The sequence below is a fragment of the Gadus morhua genome, chromosome 3 (assembly GCF_902167405.1).
Source record: "Gadus morhua chromosome 3, gadMor3.0, whole genome shotgun sequence".
In the NCBI taxonomy this organism is placed as follows: domain Eukaryota; kingdom Metazoa; phylum Chordata; class Actinopteri; order Gadiformes; family Gadidae; genus Gadus; species Gadus morhua.
Window position 1 is genome coordinate 3,478,384 of NC_044050.1, and position 27,933 is coordinate 3,506,316.

Sequence of the window (27,933 nt, forward strand, 5' to 3'; positions counted from 1 at the left end):
GGATGCATCTGCAAAGACTACTCCCCCATCAGTCAGCCACGCCTTCCCACGTCCGTTGACTGACGGAGGTAGTGGGCATGTAGGGTAACGCTTCGTGCCCACTGCGCCGTCAGTCAACGGACGTGGGAAGGCGTGGCTGACGGATGGGGGAGTAGTCTTTGCAGAGACATCCGTCAGCCAATCAAATCACTTCGCCGGGTTCTTCCCGCTTCTTCCTGCTTGTTGCGATGCAAGATGACCCGCTTTCCCGCTTTCCAGTATCGTCAGAGCCCGAGTCGCGTCACAGTGCTTACATTTGCATACGCGATCTGATTGGATGACGGATCCGTCGCTGCCGAAAAAGTTGAAAATGTTTAAACTTTTTGACGGAGCCAAAGGCTCCAACGGAACGGACGGATCCACAATGCATTGCGCGTCTGTCCCCATTCAAAGTCAATGGGGATCAGTCAACGGACGGAGGTAGTGGGCACGAGGCGTGACGCACGAAGCGTTAAATAGCGGCGCAAATTGGTGGGCGCTATCCTGGTAATTTCTCTGCGTGAGAAATACGAAGTGTGGCGTGTCAGCCTGTGCATGGGTTGAATTGCGTGTGTCTCACGCCAAATGTGTGAGACTTGAGAGCCCATTTCTTATCAATAGAGTTATAATATGGTCATTGTTTCTGTCTTCAAATGTGTTATGATATGCGCATGCACCAAAATCCTTATGTTGTGAAAAGTAGCCCAATAGGGTGGGAAAAACCGCCCAATATGGCAACACTGCCTTAACATCCTCAAAATGTAGCCCAATAGGGTGGCAAAAACCGCCCAATTTGGCAAGACTCCTGAACGTCCTCACCCCCAGCGTCAACGTAAATCAATGAGACCAACTGAAACAAAGCCGTTATGAAACTTAAACTGCGAATTCTGAAGAAAGCATAAATTATATCGAAATTTTGTTTTGAAATGATTGAAGATACAAGTGTAGATTTGTCTTCGCTAGCTGTTTTTTTTTCATCTTCACGGAAGTGAATGCGTCTTGGGAGTCTAGCCCTCCAGGCAGGAAATATGTTAGATAGCTAAAACAATAAATGTTTTTGACTCAAGACAGTTCGAGTCATTACAAGTCAAAGAGGCAAAGTCCGAGTCAAGTCTCAATTCAATAGCAGTCAAGTATAAGTCATGCGTCATTTTGTCAAGTCAAGTCTGAAGTCATCAAAATCATGACTCGAGTCTGACTCGAGTCCAGGTCATGTGACTTGAGTCCATATCTCTGGCCAATACCGGATGCTATTCCACCTATCTCAAAACAGCAGAGTTGGTCTATGCCGTGAGTCCATTGGCAGCTTGTCCGTTGGTTGTGTGACCTTTGACTAGGACTCCAGCATTGCTTGGGTTCGCTACATTCAGAGGGGTCTTCTCTTTGTTTGATAATTGTTCCCGCTTCTTCTTCTCCTTCGACAGATTTCTACGGTGATAAAACAGGTAGCCAGGCAGCAGGAAGCCAGCCAAAGAGAAACCGAGCAGGCTGACATTGATCTGTTGATTGGGCAGAAGAAGTGCCAAGTTAGTGTCATATGTTTGATCCCACAATTTATTCTATGTCTTTCCAGCCAATAATATGAATAAAGGAAAACTACAATAAGAATACAATGAGTGTGTCTGTGTGAGTCCTACCCAGAACGGGTCTCCATTGAGGTGTCCCACCATCAGCATGAACAAAGGCTGCTGCAGCAGAGCAAACAAGGCACTGACCATAGACTGCATACCGGTCAGCGTCCCAAAGTGGTTGGCCGGATAGCTGGAGGCATACAACAACAACGTCTAGATGAGACCAAATCTAAGACTTGCGACTAGACGGAACGATCATTTTCGTCTATTCCCAAAGTGGTTGTGCCGGATAGCTGGAGGCATACAACAACAACGCCTAGATGAGACCAAATCTAAGACTTGCGTCTAGACGAAACAGTATCAGAACTACGCCTGATGCCATCGAATGCTGTCTCTCGAGATTTACCTTGTCCTAAAGAAAGGTAGGCAGAATCAGAGTCTCTGTGTGGGGGAAAGATTGAACCAAGATACTTATTCAGACATATATCCACAAGTTATTCTTGAGTAATAACTCGATTTGACAAAGGCCTTGGTTACTACAGTTTGCCTTTGAAGGGCAAGCAAATTGACAATTTACCATGCAGATCTACAGTTTACCATGTAGATCTACATTTTACCAAGCAAATCTAGAGTTTAAAAGCAGGTCTACAGTTTACCATGCAGATCTACAGTTTACAAAGCAGATCTACAGTTTAACTAGCAGATCTACAGTTTACCAAGCAGATTCACAGTTTACCAAGCAGATCCACAATTTACAATGCAGATTTACCAAGACAGACTGCCATTTATTTACGTCAACAATGAAGTGACAGCGATTGTGTAACACAATGATAACGATGATGAGGAGAAGGAGCTAAAGACCTAAACTTGGTGTAATATAAACTTAAATTAAAAACTTGTAGACGCTCATTCCTGCTAATCTGCTTCTCCGTTAATAATAAAGGATCCATATCTAACTAGGGCTCTGTTCCCAGGAGCCTCTGGTCATGCAAAGAGACATGTTGACAACCGTTTTAGTTTCCACCATGCTACACATAGCCAAAGTCAGTTCAGCTTGTACTTTATGCAATCTATGTTGGTTTGGGATACACTTCTAAACAGATGTTAGTGTTACATCCATTGGGGACATTTGGAGAGAGACGTATCCTGTTTAACCCCGTTTTAGTTAGGCTGTACTTAGTGCAGGGTACTTTTATATTGGCCTATTGAGTAGAAATATGGGCTATATGAAGAGGAGTGCTGCTGCCCGTCTCCTGGGCAGGTGAACACCACTAGACACTCAGGAATTTAACCGGGGATTGCATCTCAAGTTCACCTTGTCAGATCACTGGTATTAAGACAGTAAATATCCAATATATTTCTTGCTTCAAAAAAAACGTTCAAACTACATTTCCTGCTATTCGAGATGTGTGATTATCTGAATACATCAACACTGTAGCATCATGCAGAGATGCTTTGTGCTTCACTATTGATGTCGGGACGTAGCTGGTTGTTATTGTAAGACTCAAACAAACCTATTTAGACATGCTGAAGGCTTTAGTTTGGATATTTCATTATATATCCTGCTTCAAAACGCTGCCTAAATACAACTGGACACCTCTGAGCGAGTTCCCCTATGACAGAGCCTTAAAGCTCTGTCATAGGGGAACTAAAGACATACCTGGCTGAGATATATAATATATTCTATATTTTCTTATTCAGTTGTTCACAATCTGCAACCTCAACAGTAGAGGCCACTAAAGCCTGAACACTTCTCCTTTAGATGATGTATGTAAAACCTGCGCACCACCCAGGTGCCACAAAACCCTGTCCCTCGCTGCTGAACGTGATCCTGGAGGAAACACTGAACCAGGGCTATATGGGGGGGAGACGGAACATTAGTGGGGATACAGCCTAGTGGTTTACTTACACGGCCGCATACAGACCCCCACAGCAGGAGTGGATGAAGCCTCGGACCACCGTGTGGAGGACGAACGACACCACCTGCGCACACACACACACACACACACACACACACACACACACACACACACACACACACACACACACACACACACCACCTTCTGAACTCCTTTGCGTAAGCAGATGTCTCTGTGCTTTTGATTTTCAAAAGCACAGAGATATATAACTAGTGCTGCAAACATCTTTGTCGATGTGCTTTGCTAAGGGACGGACACAGTCGGTGTTGTTCTGATTACTACATCTTCTCCTCCTTTCAGGCAGCCTAGGCACGAGGAAGTGCAGGGCTGCCTCCTGCCAATTCAAATTAACGACACATTCGGTCGTTGCAAACAGAGGTGGTGTACATCATTATTGACAAATACAGGAAGTAAGATCTGATCACAAGACTCGTTCTTATACCAGGTCCCAGCTGACGTCTTCAGAGCTGTCCACTTGTGAACATTTCACCAGATCAAAGATGAATTCTGATGGTGTTTACAGGCCTCAGAAAGACATTGGTTCTGTTTAAAATCGGGTGTCCACAACTATTTACAATGTCACCATTTCGCAACCTGGTTACCTTTATAGTTCCCTATAACATCACAGTATGTTTTTTTCTTACCTGTATGGGCAAGTTGTCAATCAAAGAAATAATTCCAAATGTGACGAGCAGCAGATTGGTGAAGATGAACGCTCTCAGAGCGTTGGTTAATTTTTGGATTTTCTTATCTCTCTTCGGGGAAACTGATTGGCTGGAAGAGAGAAGGTCAAGACGTGAATGAATCCCCCCAAGATGGGATGTTTGAGACGAGACTGTGCTTCATAGTGACACTAATTTGAGTCAACTTTGATTGTTCCCAGCTTCACCTATAAGTAAGATGTGGATTCAAGTGTCTGCTAAATGACTAGATGTAAATGTAATATGTACAGAAGTGACATTGCCATGCACCAGTACTTAAATGCTTCAGCTGCAGCTGATCTTACATTTTTTCTGTGAGAGCGAGGACGTCCGCCTCTTCTTCCTCGCACTCCTTCAGCCTCCAGTCCATGATGTAGCCAATCAGGGGGCAGGTCAGCAGGCACAGCAGCTGCAGAGAGCCAAATATGGAAGAGTAGAACCCCACTAGAGGAGGAAAGAATATCAGAGGTCAAAGATCAATGATCACAAACAACAAGACATACATTTTCTCTTGTGATCCCGAAAGTGTCATTTAAAATCCCCAAAAATGGTTCCCTCAATGTGCAACGGGTATGAAGCCTCACCCAGCCCCTGAGTCCAATCAGACTCGGCCGGGTGAGGCTGCTTAAACCAGACATCCTCCACACACTCTCCCACAAATACATTTAGAGGCTGAGAGACCACAGCAAGAGAGAGAAGGGGAGATATTTAAGGAAAACAGAAAACCCTCTCCTTTCCAGATGCTGAGGTCTCACCTTGTTCCTCGGACTGCAGAAGCAGCTCTTCAGATGCTGTAACAAAAAGTCACTTATTGTTATGAAACACTATTTCCAAATGTGTTCAGCACTGAGCATGTGAAGGAAAACTGTGTAACCGTGGGGGGGGCTCTGACACGGTGACCGCCCAAAGTTTAAAACATAAATACATGGCTCTAGTTTGATTCTGATACTTAACGTAGAGTCCAATCAAAACTCGTTCTTTACCAACATTTCCACTTAGATCTACTTTATATAAGTGTGACAGACAGCTTTAATGCTTAGACCCATTCTTGTCTTTTACATTTACATTTACATTTACATTTAGGGTATTAGCAGACGCTTTTATCCAAAGCGAATTACAATAAGTACATTTGTCATAAGAAGTGCATCAATATATCGCTGTCGGTACAGAAAGGATGTTCATAGAACCAAGTGCAAGTACCACAATCGCTAGGTCAATCAATTCCCTGTGTTACAGCCATGATAGCAGCTACTGCAGTTGCTACACAGTTACGGTTGAGGAAATAAGGTGTGTGAGAGATTATTATTGTTACGGACGATCATAAAGCAAGCTTATAAACAGACAAATGTCGTAGAAAAATATGACTTTGTCGGCCACATTATATCATAAGGAATAAATACATGCTTTATGGAATGTGTTAATGTGTCTGTGCCTGAAGTGTACAGTATGTGAGTAATGTGGGCCCTCACGATACGGTTCGCCGTGGGTGACCAGGTACTCCAGCATCTTGTTCATGGCTCCCATGAAGAAGATGAGCCTGAGCTGGGTCATCGCCATGGTGATGAGACTCCACAGGAAGATGGGAGAGCAGACGGAGTGAGAGAGGGGAACAGCGCCTGGACAACAGGGGGCAGGGCGAGGAACATCAGGATGTATACGAAGCTATGCTACCGAAGAGAACATGATTAGCGTGTGGAAGTGTATTTCTAAATGTTGATTAAAGTGCGACTTTAAATCATGGAAATGCTGATCTTCCGCAGTTAAGCTAAACACACTGGTGCGTTGCAAATCCTTCTAGTCTCAAGCAGCTTATGGACAGCTTCTAAGAAGCCCCTTGAGACGCAATGTGACACCGTGTGCCTCAGGAGTCTTTGTCAAAGCAAAACGTAGTCGGATAGTGCCATTGTAACCAACTGTATTTTTAAAGGTAATATAACAATGCAGTGGTGCATCAATCCCAGGTTATAAGGAGACTGGCTTGTATTCTTAATAGAACTCTGATAAAAGGAATAACACACAGACACAGTGAGGCACGTTTGACCTTTTATCTAACGATCAATCAGAATCAATCAGATTATTTACACAATAATAATAATAATAATAACAACACTGAACCTAAAACACTGAACTCAAAACACTGAACCCAAAAGAGGTCCCCAAGAAAGGATCTAGTCATGCAATTGGCGTGTCGGCAACATTTACGGTTTTGGGCTGTGGGCACACTTTTAGGTGCTGTAATAATAATAAGAAAAATCCTTACAAAAACAATAGGGATCCAACCTGTTGGCTTGGACCCCTAAAAAATCCTTACAAAAACAATAGGGATCCAACCTGTTGGCTTGGACCCCTAATAAAATGGGTACCCAGCAAGTCTTTGAGTGCACTCGATTCAATGAAAGGGGGCGTTCTGTTCCTACCACTACCGCTACGGCCGAACGCTCTTGAGCAGGGGCCAGTCGATGACAGGCTGTCCTCTTGTTCAAAGTAACGTCAAATCTTCCTCCATATCTTCTATTTCTTCCGTGATAACCTTTTCTTCGTTTCTCTTCTAGTCTATATGTTCACTCAAGTCTATGTTCGCTCTTCAAGTCTATGTTCGCTCTTCAAGTCTATGTTCGCTCTATTAGGGAGCGTCAACAAAAACACGGTCTCCAGGCAACCGTTTCAGTTAGCGGCCGTCAGGAATATAACTTTTTCTTCGTTTCTCTTCTAGCCTATATGTTCACTCTTCAAGTCTATGTTCGTTCTTCAAGTCTATGTTCGTTCTTCAAGTCTATGTTCGCTCTTCTTACGCGTCCAGCAGAGAACCACTTTTTTTGGGAGTGTCAACAAAAAACGGTCTCCAGGCAACCGTTTCAGTTAGCGGCCGTCAGGAATATATTGTAGCACGTGAACACTGGTCGCTACAATATACTGGGAATATATATATACTATAGATATACACCATACACACTACATTATATATATTATTATAATATATACATTCATATAAATTGACATATACATATATTAGCAGAGAGAGTGAAATAGCATGGGTTACATACTCCCCCCCTAGAACGCATTAGTCCCTTCATGCGCCTGCCACCTGGCAGGACCCTGGAGGAGGCCTTCCAGACTCTTACAGAAGGCAACAATGGCCAGGATCAAGGGTCTCCCAAGAGTGTCATAGTGCAATCTATCAGGTCGTTGTCGTGTTCTGCTTGATCTCCTGATTTCAGCTTGTGTTCCTATGTTTTCTGACTGTTCAGCTTGAAGCAGAGGATTGATGGCCGCTTGTTCCTGAAGCTCTCCCTGGAGTGAGTGGTCCAGGGCATGGCGAATATTTCCAATGGCAGCTTCTAAGCTCTCAGCAGTAGGAGTCTGATCTGAGTCTGATCTGAGTCTGCGGGGTCTCCTCTCGACACTCCTTTCCACAGTCTTGATGAAGGGTCCCATTTCAGTCACTTTGGGCCTGTGCACCACCACAAGCTTCTCTTCATCACTACTGCTGCTGGCGTCAACATCCTCTTCATGGCTCAGCATGTTGTCCCTTGCATCCATCGTTGGCCGCTCTCCGGATCTCAACTTCATCACCTTAGAGGGGCCTTTTTGCTCAACTTCCTTCCCATCGGTGACAGGTAGGAACCCACATGGCAAGAGGAGGTCCCTGTGGAGGGTGCGTAGGGAGCCCCCACCCTTATCCGGCTTGACGACATAAACCGGTCCATCTCCCATCCTCTTTTCGACTGTATAGGTCCCTCTCTCCCATCTGTCCGCAAGCTTGTGTTTCCCTCTGATGTTGACATTTCGCACTAAGACTCTGTCACCTGCGATCAGTTCTGCTGCTCTGACCTTGGCATTGAACCTTGTCTTGTTCTTCTCTCCCATCTTCCGTGCACTCTCTGCAGCTAGAGCATAGCTTTCCCGCAGACTTTCTCGAAGGCTCTTTACATACTCAGAGTGAGTCCTGGCATGATTCCCCTGTGGCTGGAATCCCAGAACGAGGTCGATGGGAAGGGTCGGTTGTCTGCCAAACATCAGCTCATAAGGCGAGTGATGGTGTCTATGTATAATTGCACAAGGTGGTGTTGTTCCTTGTGCAATTATATGCGTGGACAAGTGGCTTCACAAAGTCTCTCCAATGGTACTTGTCTTTCTCCTCCAGCGTTCCAAGCATGCCGAGCAGGGTTCTGTTGAATCTTTCGACTGGGTTCCCGCGAGGATGATAGGGGGTAGTCCTCACCTTTTCTGCTCCTATCAGGGAACACAGCTCTTTGATGGTGTGACTTTCAAAATCCCTTCCCTGATCGCTATGAAGGCGGGCAGGGAACCCGTAGTGAACGATGAAGTTCTCCCAGATTGCTTTAGCTACAGTTCTTGCTCTTTGGTCTTTTGTGGGAATTGCCACAGCAAACTTAGTGAAATGGTCTGTAATCACCAATACATTTTTTGTATCTTTGTTGTCTGGTTCGATAGACAAATAGTCCATGCAGACTAATTCAAGGGGGTAACTTGTACTGATGTTCATCATTGGGGCAGCCCTCTCAGGGTTTGTTTTCCTTCTGAAACACCTCTCACATGTGTGACACTTCACATCGACTGCTTGAGCCATCTTTGGCCAGTAGAATCGGGCGCGGGCCAGGTGAAGGGCGCGCTCAAATCCGAGGTGCCCCACTTCATCATGAACACCTTCTAGTGCTTTGGCTCTGTATTTCTCGGGCAAGACTAACTGATAGCCTTCTGTTCCTCTGTCAACATACCTCCTGAACAAGACTCCGTCTTTGAGTTCAAGTCGATTCCACTCTCTGAGGAAAAGCCTCACCTCCGGTAGCTCTAACTTAGTCTCTCTGAACGAGGGCTTAGTGTCTCTCTCAATGAGTTGGATGACCCGCCTTATTGACAGGTCTGCCCTCTGTGAATTGTGCCAATCCTCTTGAGTCATCCCTGGAACAGTTTTTTGTGCAAGGCAGGTGTAACTCAGGGGAATGGCGGAGGGGTCCACCGCTAGGGACTCTGCTAAGGCGGGGGGTTCCGGGGGGTATTCACAGTGCTCCAGTCGCACTGAGTGTCTTTGGCAGAGGGCAGTGAAGGTGTCCTCTGAGAGTACTTTGTGATTCCCGCCCAGCACACGTTGACGGAGCTCCTCGATCCTCTCTTTTTCCTGGAGGAAAGCATCGTCTTCTTGTGAGGGTTCCTGGGGGCGCCTTGACAGCCCATCTGCATCTTGATTTGTATTACCAGGCCGATACTTCACTTCAAAACGGTACGTTGACAGAGCTGTTAACCAGCGGTGACCTGCTGCATCGAGTTTTGCAGAGGTCAACACATAGGTGAGAGGATTGTTGTCAGTAAGGACTGTGAATTCTGTACCATACAGATAATCATGGAACTTCTCACACACAGCCCTTCAGTGCTAAGTATTCAAGCTTGTGCGTTGGGTAGTTGCGTTCACTTTTCGATAGCCCTCGGCTAGCATAGGCTATGGCCCTAAGTGTCCCTTCATGCTCTTGGTAAATGGCTGCACCAAGGCCTTCTCCACAGGCGTCTGTGTGGAGAACGTAAGGGAGGTTAGGATTGGCGAAAGCCAGTACAGGTGCTGAGGTCAACCTGTCTATGAGTGTTCTGAAAGCGGTTTCACAGTCCTGTGTCCATTCACTTCCGAAAGGCTGGCTGGGGCTCACTGAAGTGTGAGGTTTTTGCTTCTTATAGTCCTTTCCCCTTTTCCTTGTAGCCACATAGCCAGCAGTGAGGCCATTCAACTGCTTTGCTATTTTCGAATAGCCTTGTACAAAGCGCCTGTAGTACCCCGCAAAGCCTAAGAAGCACTTTAGCTCTTTACGATTGGTGGGCCTGGGCCAGTCTTTTAAGGCAGATATCTTCTCAGGGTCAGTGTGGACGCCACGAGCATCTACAATGTGGCCCAGATATTTCACGGAAGACTGAAAAAAGTGATATTTGTCTGGGGACAACTTCAGCCCGTAGTCCTTGAGTCTGTTCAGCACCTTCATCAACCTGTTTTCGTGCCTGTTTTCAGCTCCAAGGTGTCTGAGAAGACAATCAGATCGTCTAGGAAGACCAAGACTTCGTTCAGGTGCAGATCTCCCACACATCTCTCCATTGACCGCTGGAATGTGGAGGGTGCATTGGTAACGCCCTGTGGCATGCGGTTAAATTCCCAAAAACCCAGCGGGCATGTGAATGCGGTCTTGTGTTTGTCTTCTTCGGCAAGTTCAACTTGATAATAACCGGACTTCAGATCCATAACGGAAAACCATTTTGCTCCACTAAGGGCCGAGAAAGTTTCTTCGATATTGGGAAGAGCGTACGCGTCCTTGATAGTACGCATGTTCAGTTTCCGATAGTCCACACACAGTCTGATCTTCCCGTTTTTCTTTTTCACCACTACTATAGGGGAAGCAAACGGGCTCTCTGATTCCCTTATGATCCCTGCCTCGAGTAGCTCTCGAAGATGCTGCTTAACAGCTTCTCTATCACATGGGTGAATCGGCCGGGGCCTCTCCTTGAAGGGGGTTTCATCCTGAAGTCTTATCCTGTGTTTGACTGCAGAGGTGCGACCATGGGTTAAGTCATCAACAGCGAATACCTCAGGTATGGTATTCAACTTGTCTTTGATGCGTTTCTTCCACTCTGCTGGAATGGGAGAATCTTCCAGGCTGCATGATACTTTGTCACTTGGGGGGGCTTCTGTATCCACTGTCTGGAGGCCACAGGATATAGAAGTGTCATGGGGTTTCACGGGCACCACACACTGAGCCATCATCATCTCTGCTATGACACGGTTTGGATGCAATGTGATGTCGTGTGAACTCCTATTGAGAAGAAGTACAGGGACTTTGCTGAAGGACTGATAGGGAACGTCCAGTAGTGTTGGTACTAGGAAGATGCCACCTGGCAGAGGAGGGTTTGCAGGAGGCTCCATTGCATATGACGTGAGGGTTGGGGATGTCTTAATCTTTACACCTCCTAGTACACACACTCTTTGTCCAGCTGGAATGACGACTGGGTAACGTCCAAGCAGCTTCACTGGCCTTGCTTCCTCCTCTTCACTGTGAGTCTGAGCAATGTACTGGAATAGCATGAGACATTCGTCACTGAGTTCATGCCCCTGTAGGAATTTCAGCCCTTCTCATTTAACTCCGTTCTGGTACAATCTGTCAAGTACATTGGTCCCAATCAGTAAGGGAATCTCACGGTTAAAGTCACAGTCCGGTACAATGAGAACCAGGGAGGAAATCTTCTCGTCTATGCCAGTAACACTCTTTGGGAGTGATATAAGGACTTGGGTGTAACCTATGTAAGGGACACGCTGGCCCCCAGCACCCAAAATCTCAAGCAGTGCGTTAATAGGTTCAACAGGGAAGGATGAGAGATGGTCTGAATAAAAGGTCTCTGAGACCGTAGTAACCTGCGACCCGGTGTCTAAAATACATTTACACTGGTAGCCTTCAACAAGGGCTGTCGTGCTGCAACGTGGCCCAACAAGACCATGGGGTAAGGGTCTATAGTCGAGGTGTGAGCCATTCTGGGCATATTGTTCGGCCCTCACTACATTTGCTTTCAGATTGGTTGAAATGGAACTAGATAAAGGGGGGTGCACGGCTTCTGAACGTCCCGCAGCAGAAGCCCTTACCGGTTTAACGAGAACTCGGGCTGGCCCTGATGCTGCATCCTCCATTGGTCGCGTCTTTCCCTGAGCTCAAGGTTCTTCTGGTGTACAGCAGCAGGGTTTGGCTCGTTTAAACATAGGGCGGCAATGTGGCCATCTTCTCCACATTTAAAACAGAACCAGGCTCGGGGCATGTTGGAAGTGTTCATGCCGATCCTGCGGTTTGTCACATTTGAGACCATACAGTTTCCCCTAACAGGATTTTCATTGAGGTTCTCTACATGTTGTGGTTCGTTGGGCTTCGATGCTGGCTTGTAGGAAGCAAGCTGTTTCTTTAGGTCAGCCACTTCCTGGGCGAGCTTCTGATTCTCAGTTAGGCTCTTTTTGGCTGCCTTCGGGTTTAAAACAGCTTCAGTTTCATCTGACTCTTCATCACGGTGGGACAGGCCATAGACTGTGTGCATGTGAGACATAGCTTTGGCGCTTCCGAGGTGCTTCTTCATTCTGTTCAGTTTTGTCAACCGTCTGTCTTCCTGCTGTCTGAGGAGTAGCAAGAGCTCAGGGAAGGATGGGGGGTTAGTCTTCTTCTGCTCAAGCTGGAGCTCGATGAGCATTGTATGATCCCAGCAACCCCTACAGAATTGTCTGATGAGTTGCTTGTTTGAACTTTCAATGGACAGTCCTCCCCCGGTAATAACTTTGTCAAGCATCAGGTGTAGGTGATTTAAATAGTCAGAGGATTTCTCCCCAGCGTTCTCATTTGCGCCCAGGAATGCTGCATACAGCTCTTCTCCATCTGCTACTACCCCAAAAGCAGCGTCAAGCTGGGTGAGGTACAGTGCAGGCGGGGAGTCGATGCCAAGGCTTTTGACTAGGTCACTAGCTGGGCTCAATAAGCTCTCTAAAATCTTTCTGACCTTCTGGGTATCTGGGCTGGAAGGGTCACTTAATAACAGTTAAACTTGAGTGTGCCACGTCTCATAATCAACTTCTCCATTGGGCTTTGGCGTTCTTCCCGAGAAGGTGCGGATTTTGCTGACATACGAGGACTGAGATTCCGTTTTTATTACATGCTCGACAATTACTCTCTGGGGGGACACTGGGGGGATTGATGAGGCTCTCATCTAGACTTGACGGCCTCTGAGGCGTCTTAGGCACATTGTTATTTGTGTCCTCATCACTTGCTGTATCACCACCCAACTGAAGGTTGGAAAGTTGAGTTTGGAGCATCTGGATCAGACGGGTCTTGCTTAGGCCTGCAACCGCCGCAACAAACTTTAGTTCATCTGGGTTACTTTGTTCCTCAGGTTTCGGAGCCATCGCTTCTTGTATGGCGGTGACGTGCCATGAAGCATTAGAATCATCAGGACTAAACATTTTGCCTAAGAAGTCTGGATCCATACGAGCTACTGATCTTTCATCTCTGTACTGGACCAGAACCCTCCCATTAGGTTTACCTATTTCATCAGGGACTCTTATGCATTTCACTATGCCACCATGTACCTCAAAAATTTCAATAATATAATCGTCTGAATACGTTTCGTCAATACCAGAGACAAAAAGGCAGCTCTGTCCATGCACATCATAGCGGTTACAATATTCTATTTTGACCTTAGGTTCTCTATCATGCAAAATATTGTAGCGGTGAATATATAAGAAAAATATGAATTCCTTTGATCAGAGTATATAACCAGTCTCCTGGCAAGCTCGCCGCTTTATGTAACCAACTGTATTTTTAAAGGTAATATAACAATGCAGTGGTGCATCAATCCCAGGTTATAAGGAGACTGGCTTGTATTCTTAATAGAACTCTGATAAAAGGAATAGCACACAGACACAGTGAGGCACGTTTGACCTTTTATCTAACGATCAATCAGAATCAATCAGATTATTTACACAATAATAATAATAATAATAATAACAACACTGAACCTAAAACACTGAACTCAAAACACTGAACCCAAAAGAGGTCCCCAAGAAAAATAACAAACTAAATAAAATGGGTACCCAGCAAGTCTTTGAGTGCACTCGATTCAATGAAAGGGGGCGTTCTGTTCCTACCACTACCGCTACGGCCGAACGCTCTTGAGCAGGGGCCAGTCGATGACAGGCTGTCCTCTTGTTCAAAGTAACGTCAAATCTTCCTCCATATCTTCTATTTCTTCCGTGATAACCTTTTCTTCGTTTCTCTTCTAGTCTATATGTTCACTCAAGTCTATGTTCGCTCTTCAAGTCTATGTTCGTTCTTCAAGTCTATGTTCGCTCTTCTTACGCGTCCAGCAGAGAACCACTTTTTTTTGGGAGCGTCAACAAAAAACGGTCTCCAGGCAACCGTTTCAGTTAGCGGCCGTCAGGAATATATTGTAGCACGTGAACACTGGTCGCTACAATATACTGGGAATATATATATACTATAGATATACACCATACACACTACATTATATATATTATTATAATATATACATTCATATAAATTGACATATACATATATTAGCAGAGAGAGTGAAATAGCATGGGTTACACCATCAACGTGGATTCACTTTTCATTATGATAATGAGCAAATGGAAAATAAGTAAAAATTGGGTACATCTCATACTGCAGAGAGAAAACACTGGGAGTCCCACAGGCTGATAAAGAGTGTTTGTATCCGCAAACAGAAATCTGCAAAACCTAACTAGTGTGTATACTAGAGTGTATACTATTGTGCATACTTCACTAGCGTTTTAACGCAAAACAAAAAACAGACGATATGAACCACAAAAAAACCTTATTGACGTCCGATCCTCACCCTGCGGCTGTGAGCCGGGTTGGGTGGGCTCGTCTACTTGGGGGCTGTTGGTGGTCTCCACGGTGGACACATGGGTGTAGGAGGACCTGTCCCCTGTCATCTTGTCCTCTATCATTACGCCACTCAGCTTCACCTTTTTCCTGTAAGGAGTAGAGGAGAGACGGTGAGGAAAGCATTTTAGCAGACTATTTTATTCCAAAGGCCCCTACCCACTCTGCAACAAACCCGTACTGAGTCTGCCTCGGGGGGGGACAGCGAGACACCGACAAACTACAGTCAAGGAACCATATAACCTTCTATCTACCATCTACTGTGAGGAGGGTGAGTGAGTGAGTGAGTGAGTGAGTGAGTGAGTGAGTGAGTGAGTGAGTGAGTGAGTGAGTGAGTGAGTGAGTGAGTGTGTGTGTGTGTGTGTCGGTGTGTGTGTGTCGGTGTGTGTGTGTGTCGGTGTTTCTACTAACGTGTATCGGATGTCTTCTGGCGCAGGGAAGGACTCTGCGGGCCAGTTCAGGAAGCAGTTGAGGAACACCAGGCAGGCCATCCCAGACCAGACCCACATGATGACCCGGAAGGACACTCCCAGGTCGTATATCAGCTGCACACACAAACACACACACACACACACACACACACACACACACACACACACACACACACACACACACACACACACACACACACAAACAAACACATACGCGATACAAAAACGGGGAAAGAGATCATGAAAGATTATGAATGTGTGTGTGTGTGTGTGTGTGTGTGTGTGTGTGTGTGTGTGTGTGTGTTTTTGTGTGCTGGTTGGTACCTTGACACCTGGAAAGGTCACAGCAGAGGACGCATACGAGCCGATCATCAGGGAGAGGATGGTGGAGCGCACGTTTCCAAACATGTTAGGCAGCTGGACACAGAGAGGGAGGACACACACACACAAACACACACACACACACACACACACAAACACACGTACACAAACACACACACATACACAAACACATACACACACATTTCATTGATTTCAGCTTCATCTAGCACATTACTTAATTTATTTGACATTAATTATCAAAATGCAACGCTGGGCTGGATCTTTGAACACTGGCTATACGCACACCAAATTCCCATCGGCAGACCAGTGACTCTTGTCCCCTTCCAGCAGGTGGCAATGTAGCCCTGGCAATTGCCTCTGTATTAGTAGTTAAGAATAATATATTGGCCAGTGCTGAGAAGATCCCTCCACACCAAAGATAGCAAAGGTGATCAAATAAGGCGCGAGTGGCAACAATATTGCTGTTTTTTTGGCTTGGGGATCTGGCCCAAATAATCTTGGGGTTCGACTAACGTATGACTAAAATCTATGGTAACCAACTGTCGCTCCCACTATGGTATTTTAGAACATGAGAATCTTTCTGTATTGCATTTGGATGAAAGATGACCGGAGGCTGACAGGAAGCTATAAGTGATCATATCCTCATAGAACGACATGCTGTGCTGTGAAAGCCTCTGAACCACATCGGAGATGAACATGCCACACGTTCTACTGAAAGCTAGCCGTTTAAGCTAATGTGCCATATGTTGCACATGGTACATACTTTCCCTACAATGCCTGTTTATTTTACAGCTGTGCTTGAACATCAGCCAGCCAGCCAAGCAGCTAGTCAGTGATTATTTTAGGTGAAACTGACCTGAAGTAAACTACACACTGAACAACAAATAATGGTGTGGGAACATGGAGTGAATCCAACCAGCCCTTATCTCAGATGTAATTTGAATTATAGTAGCCAGTAGCACAGTGGAAATATTATCTAGTCAAATCAAGTCTCAAGTTATGGCATTTCTATAACTCATCTTTATATATATATATATATATATATATATATATATATATATATATATATATTAGAGCTGTCAAGCGATTAAAATATTTAATCGTGATTAATCGCATTAATGTCATAGTTAACTCTAATTAATCGCGATTAATCGCAAATTCTTTTTCTATGCTAAATATCCCTTGATTTTTTTGTCCCATAATTCTTCTCATTTTAATTCTCTTATCAACATGGTGAAGTGCATCGGCTTGCCTTGTGCAAATGATTTTTTATTGATAACAACATTGGCATATACACTGATCAAAACAGGACGATACAAAAAAAGAGCCTATAGTGCAATTAAACGACTGCTTTGAACAAATGTCATTTGAACATAGCAGTCAGGCTACTGCTTCTTTGTTTTGAGCCAAAGAAAAAAAAATATATATATATTTTTTTTTTTTTGTTATAAAATAATTGAGTTAATCGCGCGATAAAAAAATTAACGCCGTTAAATTTGGTTTGCGTTAACGCCGTTAATAACGCGTTTAACTGACAGCTCTAATATATATATATATATATATATATATATATATTCTTAAAAATCACACAGGCATGCACAGATTCACTTAAAGCCATGGTAGGCAGCCAGATAAAGACACATTTTTAAAGTACCCAACCTAAAAAACGCCCACTCCTCCCTTCAGGTCTCTCTCAAAGCCACTCCCCAAAAACGAGTGACCAGCTGGCTTCAGAACAGGTCGGGTCTTCTTATGGAAGACCCTGGTCTTGAGGAAGAGACTTCCTGCCTACCTGGCTATTCTACCTGACTTCCTGCCTACCTGGCTAACCCTTATTTGGCTTATAAAGGCCTGTGACAGCTACAGATACCAGATATTTTTCTATTTATGTCGGAGCAGTTGATTTAATGATTGCTGTTGAGATGTAAAGATAATTTAAACAAATACAACAAAAAAGGCTTCTAAAATAAATTGCCTGGCTTCAGTTTAAAATCCCTTTTACAGGTTCACAGTTATACTCACACACAATGGGAGCTAAGGACAAATAAGGGCAAGGACATGAGGGAAGGAGTGTGTGTTTGTGTATGTGTGTGTGGTTGTGTGTGTGTGTGTGTGTGTGTGTGTGTGTGTGTGTGTGTGTGTGTGTGTGTGTGTGTGTGTGTGTGTGTGTGTGGGGGGGGGGGGGGGGGAGGGTCTAACTGTGTGTTTTAGATAGGGTTAGGAAGGTATGGGAGGGGTGTGTAGGCTGTCCACATTTGTCATTGGCTAGGGGCGCCCCGCTAGTATTCAACACGCACAATGGAACAGCAAATGTCACTCAGAAACACACACACACACGCACTGAGAGACACGCACAATGTTATGTTTGGCAACATGTGGGTGAGCGAGTGCAGCTGTTATTGAAGAGAGCACTTGAGATGACGCAGAGTTTGGCTACTGCTGACAACAAGCATCTCAGGGTGCTTGCTTAAGGGTACAAAATGTCTCTACATACTTTCAAATGAAAAGAAGTACAAGGCAACACTACTTATCGTGCAAAACATTTTGTCCATGCATTCTGTTTACTCAAAACAAGAAGATATTATGCAATGAAAGTGCCATGTTTGACCAGTCAATAGAAAAGTACAGAACAAATTACTAAACTGGTCACTAGTTTAGTTTAAAGCTGAAATTCAAGGTATTTTTCTGTGTGTGTTTATGCGTATGCTTGTGTATTTGATGCACATCTTACAGTAAGTGAGGTAAAAGTGAGGCAGATTCCTCCGAAGCCGTTGAAGGACACAGCGAGGAAGATGATGGGCGACAGTACTGTGGAATGAGGAAGGTGAAGAAAAACAACAGAGTCAGGAAGTAGAGAGAAGGAAGTGAGGCTCCCCTGACCCGGTGGGCTGACACAGGAGCCACATGACTGACCCGACCGCATGAGGAGCTCTCAGAATGTCAAGGTGGAGTTCATTTATAGCTGAATGAGGCGCAGAGACGGTGTGTGTGTATTTTTATGATACGGTTATTGATGTGTTGTCTCACCTTCAGGATTATAGGCTGCTGCAGATATCATGGCACAGGAGGCAGCGAAACACGCACTGAAATACAGGCCACAGTTCAAACAATGGAAATAATATCGATAGCATAACTGCCAACGTCATATTTTAAGGTTCATCTTTTATTCAGGGTGAAAAAGGCCAGTCAAATGGATGACCGAGGCAGATAGTGCTTATGGAATGTAAAAAACGCCCTGATTGGCTTAGGATATAGCCAACGAGGCACAGCGTTAGGAGAGTAAAGTTAAGTAATCCCAATTGGCCGAAAATATGACTTGGGCAATTATGCTATGAGGCTAGCGATATACAACAGACTATCCCATCAACTCAATCCCACCAGGCACCGCGGTGCAGACAGACCCACCTGCCGGTCAGCCTGAGAGGACGGGGCCCGTATCTGTCCATGAGGATGCCCAGTGGAAGTGTTGCGGCGCTCAGCAGGAAGGAGCCGATTGTGAAGCCCAGGTTGAGCATCTCCTCCTGGTCCACACAGCTCTGCCACTCCCCGTTCTCCAGGGACGTCAGGTTGCTGCCGCCTGTCTGGTTCTCTTCTACACGGAAACCAAGGTATTTCCTCTGTCATTAAATCAACTCATTGAAATTCGTTGAAGTTCAATCCTATCAAAAGCGGCATGCATCAAATCATTTATGTTTCTTAATCCATAATATATAAAGAGAAAGCCTTGAATGAACTGACTTACCCAAGCAAGCAATCAGACAAGCAAATGTATTTATAAATCACGTTGTTAACTAGAGGGATAATATGGATCTGGACCAGGGAAATAGGGACTAAATCTAAATCCTTGTTCTCATACAATGGCCCTATCAGCTACTGCCTGGAATTTAAGAGTTTGATTACTCTTTAAATTATTAGTTCACCCTAACAAACTATACTTGTGAAAACACCCTTACTTTTAGAGTTATTCCTTTAAGGGCATTTTAATGCAAAATAGTAAGGTTGACTTGCTCATTTGTTTCAATTTTTTAAGAAAACAACCCAGAAGCCATACCTAATGGATCTTTGGATGTATTATAAGACAGAAGATCGCAGATCGCATACAATGGCCCTATCAGCTACTGCCTGGAATTTAAGAGTTTGATTACTCTTTAAATTATTAGTTCACCCTAACAAACTATACTTGTGAAAACACCCTTAGGGCCTGGCTACACCAGACGCGGAAATTTTGCTTTGCGGACGCGGTGTGAACGCAGCAGAATTCGAAACCGTTGAAAGCAATGAGAGTGGCTACACCAGACGCTGAAACTGAATGTACCGCGCCGACATTTCCGCGCGGAAAATTAAGACATAGACTGGTTTCTATTTTTATTATTTTCCGCGAGGTTTGCGTGGGCCTTTTAACATAGAGTATGGTAATAAATCAATGAAATGTAATGAAAACCATTATATATTTTGCTGTGAATAATGAGGGAATCAATAAATCGGATTATTTCCCAAACCCTCGAGAGCTGTTACTATGGAGATTTAACGTTTTTAACGATTAAAACATTACTTTTCTGTTTGAAGACGACAGTGTATAAGATAGATAGTATAGGCCTACGTAGACAGTGTAAGTATATAGATAGCAAGTAGGCCTAGATAGTTGATAGTTCAAGAATGGATGATTATTTATTAATTCATGAAGTTGAAAAATGAGTACAGCTTTACGACCACAGTGACCTGAAATATAAGGATAAACGTCAAAGAGATGCCGGATGGAGAGCTGTTTCGGAGGCAGTTGGCATAACTGGTGAGTAACTTCTATACTACACTTCTATACTATAAGCAGATATTGAACTGGACCATAGTAATACAGAGATCAAAAAAGATAAAGGAGCCATTTTTATCGCGTCCAGTGTAGCCGGTTAATTTAAAATTTCCGCTTGGTGAACGTTCTATTTCCGCACGGCAGAATTTCCGCGTCTGGTGTAGCCGTAGCGTCACTTTTAGAGTTATTCCTTTAAGGGCATTTTAATGCAAAATAGTAAGGTTGACTTGCTCATTTGTTTCAATTTTTTAAGAAAACAACCCAGAAGCCATACCTAATGGATCTTTGGATGTATTATAAGACAGAAGATCGCTTGTGATAAAGACATTAGCCAACAGACAATCAGTGGAATTACACCTTGTTTCCTCTATCATTACAGAGATTTTAGACCGAAGTAGTGGATCACGTTTCAGAAGGGGACACTTTTCTTCAGTTTACTACTGCCGGCCGAGTTTGTGTTCACCAGTTACTCGCTTACAGGTCCCAACCTGCACTCAAATGATTGGTAAAAATAAATTTGAAGCAAGGTTAACGCCCCTTAAAGGTCCCATGGCATGGTACTTTATGGATGCTTGAATATAGATATTAGTGGGCCCTTAACACAGTATTTGAAGATGTTCCTGAAATTCAGCCGTGGTGCAGAATTACAGCCACTACGAGCCAGTCGCACATTGAGCTTTCCTCAAATGCGCCGTTTCGGTGTCTGTAGCTTTAAAGTGGAAACGAAGCAATCAAATAAACAGATGTCTATAGCACTAGTTAAATATTTCAATATACCATAAATACAAATAAAGTCGGAAATATGAACCATTATTCTGAATAAAGCACAAACAAGTTGCATGAATTATAATGTTTTCAGCCTGTGCGCCGCCATCTCTGTTTTCAGAATACGATGACGTCACGGGAATGGTTGGTAACATTCTATGTTGTTAACATAGCGGCTCATAGCCTCACTAGCCGCGTTTACATGGCACATCTGATCCGCATAGATTTCTATGCGGCATAGATCTGTTCCTAAAATGTGTTCCGAATGTACTGTATACATGGCAGTAACAAAAGTGTCCGTTATGTCTCTCGCGCACACCTGACACATCTCTGGACCGGCGGTGACATAATGGATGTCTTATCACTATCGGGGATTTTAAATTTGATTTTAATGAAAGCACAGCAGGAGAGAGCTTTTCTCTGCCTGCTGCTTCAATTAAGAAGGAGGAGGACAGCGCAGCAACGTACTATTATATATTAACCCTAAGCTCCGCCGCAAACAAGAGGAATTTGGATGCGAGTCCGCAGCCAAGACTGCTGGGAGAGAGTGGTCTTACGGGAATTTAGTGACCAGGAATCCTCGAAGGTCCAATTGCGAACTACTGCAGCTGCCATCTCTCTAAGTTAAGAAGTATTTTAACGTTCAGCCTGCAAAAGTACAAGTAGTAGCCTAGTCATTTACAGTTATCTCGGACGCACGCGGACACTACGATACGCAAACACGTCATTAATAAACCATTTGGGTGTGCACATGAATATGTGAAAATAGTGCAACCGACGGTGTTTGCAAATGGATTATTTCCGAAATCAATGGATTATTTTGGCGATGGATTAGAAATGATCAAGAGCATGGAGCGAGTCTGCAAACAAGACAATCTTCGAACAGTGAGTGTACTAATTTCTCTGTTTCTCTAGTACTAGAAGCTAAGTTTACCTCTTGTTCCTCTGCCTGGCAAGCGCGTTTCTGCACTCTTTCTCTGCGCATAAGAGCAGCGCCCGGGTCCGATTTGACAGGTCTGTCCGTGTCTCCAGCACTATAGCCACTAAAATTAAAAATTGTTGGCACAGCATCTGGCTTCAGCCGATTGGTGGGACAGCAAAAGCTCCCTCTTCAATGTAATCAGCCTCTATAAAGTGGTCGCTACATACTCTCTGCCCTCATCCCATTCGGGGGCTGAGGCGTTTCAATGCAGCTAACCATCTTTGGAGCAGTTTAGGCTTCTTGACAGGAATGACATCGAAATGAACTATTTTACCACTCTCTTTTACCCGATAATATTTGTTTGAACATCCAGGGGCAATACAAAATGACCCCCCTGTTCTTCTTCCAAGATTTGACATGTTTATTTGAAAGCGCTAACCATTCTGATGACGTAGCGCCTGCATTTTTAAAACATGGCCGCCCTAGTTGCGAAAGTCGTTATCAACATTTCATTTTCCAGTGAAACTACTTGAATTTCAGGTTTAATGAAAATCCATGTATTCTCAAAAATGAAAAAGCAACCAAAAAATGGTCACAGTTCTCATTGCTTCATTTCCACTTTAATGCAAATGAAGAGGAGGGAGGCGGGCCAAGGAGGAGGGTGGGGGTGTGGCCCTGAGCATCTTGCGGCCACGGTACCATGCGCTATGTTTACAGTGGATGTATCGCAATGGCGAGGCGCACACAGCCTTTGGCCGTGTTCTGTAAATATTCTGGAACACTCCGGGTGCTCCGGCGATGGTACTGGAGCTCTATATCTAAATAATATCATATTATACATAGATATCATGTAATATATATTATCACGGCCAAAACAGACGATATTATGAATCTCAAACGACTGCGTCGGGTTCTCCGACGTCTTTGGTTCTTCCAAGTCCACATCAATCTGAAGTAGACTGAACCACGACATGGAGAAGAAAGGGATTGTTGCCCGCGATTGTTGACCGCGGTTGTCTCCCGCCGGAGCCTCGCTGCCGAGGGACCACCGCCTCGGCAGCGGACAGCGTTTAGGCACCACCGCCTCCTGCAGCAGGCGGCGCCGAAGCAGTGGTCCATCGGCAGCAGGGAGCGGGAAGCGGGCCTCATGCGGGAGACATTCGCGGGCAACAATCCCTTTCTCCTTCATGTCGTGGTTCTTGTACTTCAGGGAGTCAAAGCCAAAGTTCCTTTCCCCCAATTCTATGTCCACCATGGCTGAGATAACCCCCACTAAGAGTCTCGTTGTGGAAATACCAGAGACGAGACAAAGTCATCGTCTCTGAAATGCGCCGAACACAGCACTAATCTGGCTCCAGTTTTGTGGTATTTTTCTTAAAAAAAATTGCAACCATTTCTCCCTTGGGTCCGTCTTCGGCAGGAGATGCAATGTGGACGTTTTGCTTTAGCATGACACACAGGTTCGATTTCGTTCTGCCATTGCATTCAGAATTCTGTAACTAGCCTGTTATTAAGCAGCACTAGCTCAATCTCGACTCCTTCAGAATTTCTGTGGGTGGTTACGAACCACCCGAGTGGGCAGGTCCATGAATAATAATTTGACAACGCTACGTAGCAGTGTCACCTTATCCAGATTGGCTAATTTTTTCGGCCTTTTTCCTTTCATTGGCTATTGCATACAGCAGACAAACTGCATAGATTTAAAACTTACCACAGGTCACAAACTTATTCTGACCAATGTTATTTAACGAACAATAGGAAAAATTAGATTTTAATGGCATGGGATCTTTAACACAGATTTGAGTCTTCCATCAGACTTCAAATATTAATCTCAAGTCTGATGTGTGAGACTATGTGACATAGGACTTTGAATCTTACTTACAATGGCTTTAATCTTATTTAAAGGGACAGTAAACCTAAATCGCCTCTTTATGTTCATCATAGTGCTATTTTGTGCTTTATGTTCATCATAGTGCTATTTTGTCACTGTTACTATTGTAGGACCCTTGTTTAGAGGAAACAGCTGTCAGTTCCTGTGTTCTTGCCAAGCACTGCCAACAAGTTTGTGAGCGCTCTACTAGGAGTATGTGGATGCGTGGAGCTCCGTCTGGTGACGCCTGCATCCAAGATAAGGTAGGCTTCTCGGACACTTACAGTATAAAGCCACGGTGTGTGTGGCGCTTTTGAAATAGAACATCTCTTGTTATAACGCTCATACACAATGAAGGTACTAGGTTAAAACAAATAACACAAAGTGACATTGGGGGTCATAACCAGGGGAATAATATGATCCCTCTCCTACCAAGAACTCCCAGCCCAAAATATATTTAAAAATTCTGATAGTGTTCAGATTCAAGCTGAAACAGGGGGTTCCCTTCTTCTAAACCCCTGTTTCGTCTGTTTATCCTACCATTTTAGCTGCCCATTCAGGCAACCATCGCACTGAACACGATCCATGGAAGAAGGGCTCTGTCTCCTACAGTCCGTTACTGGCTTTCCTCCTTGCCCACTAGAGGGGGGTAGGGCAAGTGGGGGTCTCATAAAGTGAATCCCTTTTAGAGTGTGACTACGAGCATGGGACGACTCTACCTGCACACAGGTGGGAGTAGAAGCCTTCCTTCTTCAGCATGATGAGCAGCGAGCCCCATCCCAGCAGCACGGCGGAGAAGAGCAGATTCTCGATGACCGCCGTCACGGCCATCCACCACCGTCTCCGGTACGCTGTGGACAGGCTGGGTGCCATGCTGGGGAGAGGCAGCCGCCACACCACAGGGTTTACTGACTGAATGACACTCAGATCATATCAACAACAGTGATAGTTGCAGTGTAACAGTCTGAAACAGGTTTGAAGAAAGAGGATGGCTGTGAAAGAGTTAAATAGTGCAGGTTTAATGTGTGTTTGCTGATAACTACTCCTGATTAAATGCTCATCAAGTTATATTAATGACCACAAAGCTATCTCATGGTTTGCTTGTTTGTACCCTTCACAATAGTACCACTTTTCCTAAGTAGTGACAGCGTTATTCGTAATGATATAAACAGGGGGAGGGGGGGGGGGGGGGGTCAGGCAGTGACGAGAGGGAATAGGGGTAGACATAGATGCACGCCCCCTTCTAACCTTTCCAAGTAGCTGGGGAGATCAAATATCCTGGGCACGAAAAACATGAGTCTATGAGCTCATGCTTACTCACGCATAAACACACGCAGTCACCAGAACCAATCCATATGCAAAGAAACCATAAGGAGCTTCCGTTACTGTATAGTATGTCATTTTGGCACATATACATGTATTCAGATGTCTGTGTGAAGAGAGTACAATTACTTCTGTATGTGAGATGGAAACTATTTCAACCCCTAGAAGGTCTCAGGGCAGGAAGGTGACTTTGAGAAAGCAAGTGTGCTTCAGACACACACATACACAAACGTAAAATGTAAAACTGGTTGTACATTGCTAGATTCATACATGCATTACACAGACAGACGGACAGACGGACAGACGGACAGACGGACAGACGGACAGACACACACACACACACACACACACACACACACACATACAGTCCACAGACAACAAAAAACAATAGCACTTTTAAAGTATCAAAAAGTGAGTTACTGGTAAAGGCAAGCTTTTCAGACTGGGAATGTACTGTCCTCTTTCAGGAAATAAAGAAACATTTCAGAACATGAATGTACTGAGTGGCTACAGCTCCACAGGAGTTGGACGTAGTTTTATCTCCCTGAGAGATGGGGGTGTTGCGGTAGGGCATATACGATACAAGTGTGGCAGAACTCCTGATCCATCTGTTAGAGCGCTCTGAATGCAGCGGCTGCACAGCAGAAGGCATACAAGGTCTTCCACCGCTCGCCCCACCTCAGTGTCTGTAGAGCGGGCCACCCATCAGCCCACCGAGTCACATGTCAGAATACATCATAGTTCCGACGGCAGACACATCCACGAGAGGTGGATACAAGATAAGCAGGTGTAAACATAGATGCGGCAGTGTCTGAGTCCTATAGCTGATTAGCATATTCCTAGACACACCCACACAGAAACACCCACACAGACACACCCACCCACCTAGCCCCCCCCCCCCCCCCACGCACACGCACACGCACGCACACACACACACACACACACACACACACACACACACACACACACACACACACACACACACACACACTTATTAATCTTACTTTAACCATTGTTGAGATAAAGCAAAATACTGATATAGGCTACTTATATACACATAGTCGGTGGAGGAATTAGCCAACAGCCCGTCCAGGAGTCCAAAAAAGCAGGCAAAAAAGCGATATCGATGAGTGCACAGGGACAAAAGATGTGTGCGCACGGACACGGGGAAAGCACATTTCTCTATTTGTACTCCAGACCTTGACTAACAGTGTGGCCAGCAGACAGCAGAGAGACGGCCATAAAGCCACGCGTTCTGGGCGCATTTAAACCACCGCAGGCTAAACGAGCTGCCCTAACATAGAGCAGAATAAAAATACAGGCCAAGTCAACTTACTTCTTGTTTCCTTTGAGTTAGATAGTGTCCGCGCTGTATCCTTGAATTCCAGTAGATTTTTTATTGTGACCAGTCTCTAGGACTCGCTGGTTGACCTAGTGCAAAAAACTTGTGCCGGTCTCACCTCGCTCTCACCATATGTCTATAAATGGAGCCCGCAACCCCCCCCCCCCCCCCCCCCCCCCCACACACACACACACACACACACACACACACACACACACACACACACACACACACACACACACACACACACACACACACACACACACACACACACACACACACACACACACACAGACACACACATACCACGCATGCTGGGCGCAAGCGCGCCAAATCCTTGTAACGATCCTAAACCTGCAGCGGTAGTCAGTGTGGTACGAGGACCTCCAGTCGTGGATTGATCCAGGCGGTCCTCTAAATGAATCACCTAAGAGTCCTGCGGCTGTCTGAGTCCCAGTATCGCCAGTAAGTGCAGCCCAGTGTAACGACCCTTCCTCCTCGGATCCATGACCCCAAAACCCCCACACTGGAAGATCTACAGACACGTTTGGTGTGAAAGTCGGATGAAGGTTTTCTCCCTTAGGTCAGGAACGGTAGGTTGGTTGAGAACCGACATATGTATTAAGATATTGTAAACAATTACGGTACAGTTAATGGCTATTGTTCAGATTACCTACCTATGTTTTGACCTTGTTATGCTGTGCGTGAGTTTAGCTGCAGACCATCCGTTTGAAGTCGAAATAAAAAACAGGAATTATTGGTTATTCTGTCTCGTATTTTTATTATATATATATATATATATATATATATATATATATATATATATATATATATATATATATATATATATATATATATATATATGTACAAATTAAGGAAATTAAGAACAAAAAGCATGTTAGATTAACAAACTTTAAATGACTCAGCTCTTATAGCCTGCATTTTAAACAAATACAATGTTGTCCTAACTTACATATTCGAACAGGTCCTGCTGCATTAATGACTCACTGGAGCAGCGGGTCTCATGAGGTCAGAGCCAGCTCTCAAAAATGTTTCCTATATCCACAAGTCACGTGGACGCAATTATTTCCTAATGGAGGGGGTTATATGAGTTGTTATTCTGTTACCTAAACCAGCATCTGCTGGTCTTAATAGTCAACAGAATTATCAACATATGGAGTGAACAGCTGAAAGCTACTATCGACATGCCTTCATATTCTTATGTTCACATTACAGATCCCCATCTGGATTTTCAATGGGAGTCATTAGAGTTGACCGACCATAAACTGGACGATAGAGTATCAGTTACAAGAATAACTATTCCCAGAAAATCTACTTAGTTTTCAGTCTTTATGAAATAAATATAACAAAGAAAAAGCCAGAATTAAAATGGACCTACCATCAAAATACATGTCTCTCTCAAACTTTCTTTCTGTGGAAAACACATGTTTTAAGAACGTAGGACTATTTGAACGTT

General features: G+C 44.5%; 1 protein-coding gene and 1 long non-coding RNA gene across 4 annotated transcripts; one reads left to right on the forward strand and one right to left on the reverse strand.

Moving 5' to 3' along the window:
- Positions 1-497: 497 nt before the first annotated feature.
- slc43a1b (solute carrier family 43 member 1b) lies at positions 498-27,706 on the reverse strand. 3 transcript variants are annotated; one of them, XM_030352246.1, is made up of 16 exons: positions 27,430-27,706; positions 27,134-27,181; positions 24,511-24,665; positions 18,833-19,019; positions 18,455-18,510; positions 18,159-18,235; positions 15,410-15,502; positions 15,066-15,199; positions 14,605-14,744; positions 5,679-5,825; positions 4,965-5,000; positions 4,515-4,653; positions 4,153-4,282; positions 3,499-3,572; positions 1,656-1,779; positions 498-1,517 (listed from the first exon to the last, which is right to left on the reverse strand). In XM_030352246.1, exons 3-16 carry the CDS (start codon positions 24,662-24,664, stop codon positions 1,302-1,304), a joined length of 1,707 nt encoding a protein of 568 aa, XP_030208106.1. In that variant the 5' UTR covers position 24,665; positions 27,134-27,181; positions 27,430-27,706; the 3' UTR covers positions 498-1,301. The 3 variants fall into 3 exon arrangements, with proteins under 3 accessions (XP_030208106.1, XP_030208107.1, XP_030208105.1); XM_030352247.1 differs by lacking the exons at positions 27,134-27,181; positions 27,430-27,706 and adding an exon at positions 26,451-26,633 and having other exon boundaries at positions 18,833-19,016; XM_030352245.1 differs by lacking the exons at positions 27,134-27,181; positions 27,430-27,706 and adding an exon at positions 26,451-26,632.
- LOC115540723 (uncharacterized) lies at positions 26,654-27,808 on the forward strand. Its single transcript, XR_003976220.1, has 3 exons — positions 26,654-27,049; positions 27,442-27,485; positions 27,693-27,808. It is a non-coding gene; the product is annotated as an uncharacterized LOC115540723 (long non-coding RNA).
- Positions 27,809-27,933: the final 125 nt, after the last annotated feature.

Excerpts from the sequence above, each read along its gene's own strand:
- slc43a1b (XM_030352246.1), bottom strand. The coding sequence starts at position 24,664 with ATGGCACCCAGCCTGTCCACAGCGTACCGGAGACGGTGGTGGATGGCC. Across the intron at positions 15,503-18,158 it reads TCACTTTTACCTCACTTACT|CTGCCTAACATGTTTGGAAA; the intron begins GTAAGATGTGCA and ends CTCTGTGTCCAG. Across the intron at positions 5,001-5,678 it reads CACCCACGGCGAACCGTATC|CATCTGAAGAGCTGCTTCTG; the intron begins GTGAGGGCCCAC and ends TTTTTGTTACAG.